The sequence below is a fragment of the Rhagoletis zephyria genome, unplaced genomic scaffold, assembly GCF_001687245.7.
Source record: "Rhagoletis zephyria isolate East Lansing unplaced genomic scaffold, Rhagoletis_zephyria_1.1 Rzeph_scaffold_01329, whole genome shotgun sequence".
In the NCBI taxonomy this organism is placed as follows: Eukaryota; Metazoa; Arthropoda; class Insecta; order Diptera; family Tephritidae; genus Rhagoletis; species Rhagoletis zephyria.
Window position 1 is genome coordinate 39,087 of NW_016158413.1, and position 4,156 is coordinate 43,242.

The 4,156-nt window shown below is 35.0% G+C and overlaps 1 protein-coding gene across 1 annotated transcript; it reads right to left on the reverse strand.

Annotated features, from left to right (window-relative positions):
• Nucleotides 1-2,009: 2,009 nt before the first annotated feature.
• Nucleotides 2,010-3,862, reverse strand: LOC108363653 (piggyBac transposable element-derived protein 3-like; the record flags this gene model as incomplete). Its single annotated transcript, XM_017617079.1, has 2 exons — nucleotides 2,466-3,862; nucleotides 2,010-2,398 (listed from the first exon to the last, which is right to left on the reverse strand). Coding segments are annotated over exons 1-2 (1,682 nt in total), but the record flags the coding sequence as incomplete, so codon positions are not given.
• Between the last annotated feature and the right edge of the window lie 294 nt (nucleotides 3,863-4,156).

A 4,156-nucleotide genomic window follows, 5' to 3' on the forward strand; every position in this document is an offset into this window, starting at 1 on the left:
AATATAAAAATAAACATATTGCACAAAAAACGTATACTTCTATTTCACACGTACATAAGCTACTATTTTTTTAATTTGCAAAGAAGCAACACGGTGCCACGGCTAAGGGAGCTGTGCGAGAGAGACAACTGTCAGTTTATCGAACCATTAATTATTGAATTATGTGTGCACCCACCACTGTCGTACACGGTGTAAGCGATGCTGCAGTCACAATAGTGCTTCAGTACAAAATAGTGTGGCTTAACAATGGTAAATTAAAAACAAAAATAAAAAAACAAATTTCTTTACTTCAGAGGAGCTATGACTATTAATATTACCTAATAACCACTCAGGGGACCTCTGACTTTTCAAATGACACCTCATTAGTGGAACTGCTTACATAGGAAAATAGAAAAAGGGAGACTAACGAAAAACACCTTAGAGAAATAATATATATGATTATTTATCAAAATAATGTGATTACACATCAGCGTTATTTACATCATCATCACCATAAACTCATCAAATGTTCGGCTCGCTCATGACTTTGTACGTGGAGTATTTGTAAAATAGTTTAATTGTGTTGATGGGATCATTTTTATTGATTATTGCGTTTCAGATTACGACTAATAAAGCCCTTGGACAGATATTGTGAAAGGTTGGACTATACTAGATGACTGATTTTTCACGGCCCACTGTACGAAGCTTTGAATAGAGTTAGGTCCTTAAAGAACTTAAAAATTATCCTGGGTTATCAGAATCTCTAGCAATACGTTGTCTTTCACGAAGTTCTTTAAATAAATCTTAAGCTAAACACTGAAGTATATTCATGAATATCACGTTTTATTATATACGTAAATTTAAATTCCTAATATTAGTAAATATTTCTTTCCTGCATTCACACGTATTTCGGGGGTTACTACTAGTTTTAATAAATTTTTAGTTTAATTTCTTATGAAATTTACCTTAAGGTTTATGCACCTTAAGTATACATCGAACATTTTTTTTTAGAGAATCAATGTGAAATAATTGCAGAAACGATTAACCGGTTTGCTGAGCAACCGAGACGTCTGCTTTTAAAAAAAATTTTGTAAAACAAATCGGCAAGTACATATCGTCCCCACATACCATTAATATGAATGTGTAAAGATGAAAATTTTGGAAAATCAAGTTTGATAGTTTTTTTTACGAGACTTAACTTTGCATTCATGTAATTGACATGGTGAAATATGTAGTTTCAGTGTCCGCATGGTATTCTGGGTTCTGGGCCCTTACTCTGTAGTTCGAGTCGAACGCTTGTTCTATTCGAAAGCCAAATTCGAATCGAAGCGCTGTTCGTACTCCATAGTTCGTTCGAATCAACTGTCGAAGATATTCGAAAAAAGAGAGCAACACTGTTCGTGAAATGTCGAACGTAAAGCAAAATGAGGAAAGAAACTAAAATCAAAAGAAGAAGATGATATTGCTAACATTGCGATTGTGAAGCACAGTACATACTGTGTTGTGAAGTTTGTGCATTTAAAAACTCAGTAATTGTTGCGTTAAATTTATTTAATATTAGTGAAAGTCCTTGATAAAAAAAAAAAAACAAATACCAAATGTATTCAGTGGCGATTTGGTTCGAAGTAGATGCAGACCAAATGGAGGATAGGCCAACATATTCATTCTCAATTGTAAAAGGCAGGTGATCTAGCAGGCTCAGTCGATCGTTGTCAATTAAATAATAAATTTCTTTTCTGAATATATCAGTTTCCTTTTAACTTTTCTCGGATTGATATGTAACCTTTGCTTGAATATAGAACTTAACCCAGATATGCCTAAAGCTAAGACAATTAAAAAAACTTAAATTTTCGATCTGTTTTCTAGTTTTTATTGTTAAGTAAAACATTCTTAGTCAAAATTAATTTTTTATTTATTTCAGTTTTGGAAAAAAAGGTGTACTATGTATAGTACACTAGGCACATATATGTACATAAGTTAACTTTGTGTGATATGCGACAAAACATTTTGCATGAAGTCCAACGTCACACTTTCGGCATCTAGTGGTTGTTCGATCATGACATTCCCCACATCTTGTTTGCTTAGGTTGTATTATGATCAAATGGTCAAGGCGATCGTACCTGATATCAATATTTACCAATGCCGATGGTCGTCCCCTAGATGTTGATGGTGGTTTTCTATTTTGCGTCAACAAAACCGTTGCAATTCGTCTTTTAAACTTCAACAGATCAAGGACACCCCCATTGTTTCGATGAAGATGCCATGCGTTTTGTATTGCCAAATCGACGCAGTGGGTTATAAGTGGAAAATACCATTTCTTTCCTCTGATAGATGTTCTGTAAAGGCCAATATTCTGGTCTGATCGATCTACACCCCCCATATTTGCGTTGTATAAGCGAACTAAATGAGGCTGCTGAATCTGTAAAAAATAAAATTACGTGCATTTAGATGACACAGTATGTGTTTCATATTAGCTTACTGTTTACCTGAATATGTTTTCCCTCTTTTCGCGAAAATCTTCTTACATTACATATCGGGTTGACTCCAGAATTATTTGAACATAAGCATACTAAGTTGTTGTCGTTCCATTTGACGACAATGATATTATGGTCAGTTATTTTAGCGAAGTCAAAAGACCCACGGTCTTGCTTTTTTAGTACTTTCGAGTCGAGTAATGGATTGCCGGATACACGATTTTCTCTTATCGTACCTGTTGCTTGAAAACCCATGTCTGTAAGTTTCTCCATAAGTGGAATAGTAGTAAAAAAATTGTCGAAGAATATGTGCATTTTTTCATCACGCCATTTCTTGCGCAGCGTCTCAGCGTATTCTAGAACAACGGCAGCACCTACGCCATAGTTGCTGTATGTCACACTTATGTTTGTTGATGCTCCTTGATAAGGCTCAAACCAATTTACGAACCCTAGCCTGGTTGATCCTACCCAAAGCTTATACCCATATCTTATTGGCTTTCCTCGTAGAAACTGCTTGCATCCATGCCTTCCGAAATAGGGAACCATAGCCTCATCAACGCAGTGCATTTCCTCCATCTGATTATTTTCCATAAACTTTCTATTGAGGTGGTCAAATAAAGGTCTTACTTTCGAAAATCGGTCCGCGATATCTAGATCTTCATTGTTTTTGACATGAATATTTGACAATATAAATTCAAATTTATCGCGTGTTATACATTCTGCAACAAGTACGTTATGGCTGTCGTTTTCTCTTTCCCAAAACATTCTTCTCCTCGGGACGCAAACATATCCACTCAGGATCAACACCCCTAAAAATGCTTTTATTTCTGTCTTATTCACTCTTTGTGATCGATTTTTTTGAGCAGCGTATCTATTAGTTTCTTCGACTATTATATCTATAAGCTCTTCGTCAAAAAAGCACTCAAAAAAATCCAACGGACTTTTCATATTTTCATTCACTCTTAGATCAATTGGATCAGCAGCCATGTCAGAAATAATTGGTGGTGGTAAGTCTTCTTTCGTCCAGTTATACCTTTTTTGTTTCTTCGCACTTAAGTTTTTGTCTGCAGGCTTTTCAGGGATCAATTGAGCTATCGGCAGATCATCATCGGACGAAAAGTCACTGTCGTCAACGCGCCGATTCAAATTAATTTCGGCAGGTGCACGAAGTTGCAACCCTGGCAAATCGTTTATGTCAACTACATTTTCGTCACCAGAATCTTCATCGGTTACTTCTTCGTTCTCAGGGGGAAATATTGTTATCCCAGTAGCATTTTCTAAAATTTCGTCGTCATCTTCTAACATACGTAGAGCCTCATTTAGCGAAAAGCCTCTGAAATCAAAATGTCATTCGCGCATATATTACTATAATTTTCCCATTATAAAATCCTTCCATTAAATTTAATATATAATTTCAAAAATACACTCTCTACAGCCAAATTATAAATTAGGAATGAAATGGTTGTGCATGTGCCTGGTGTACTACATGTAGTACACCTATGAATATGGCGATAAAAGTTGAACTAAAAGTAAAATAATGACAAAGCTTTGATAAATAACATAAAACTATATCTTCTGCCTTAGTAGATTTTAGTAGTAGACCTAAAAAAAATTTCTATAAAACATAATTTGTACTTACCTTACAAATCTTATATCGGAGTAACTCATTTTTCACTTTTCCACAACTTTGTAAACACACAATG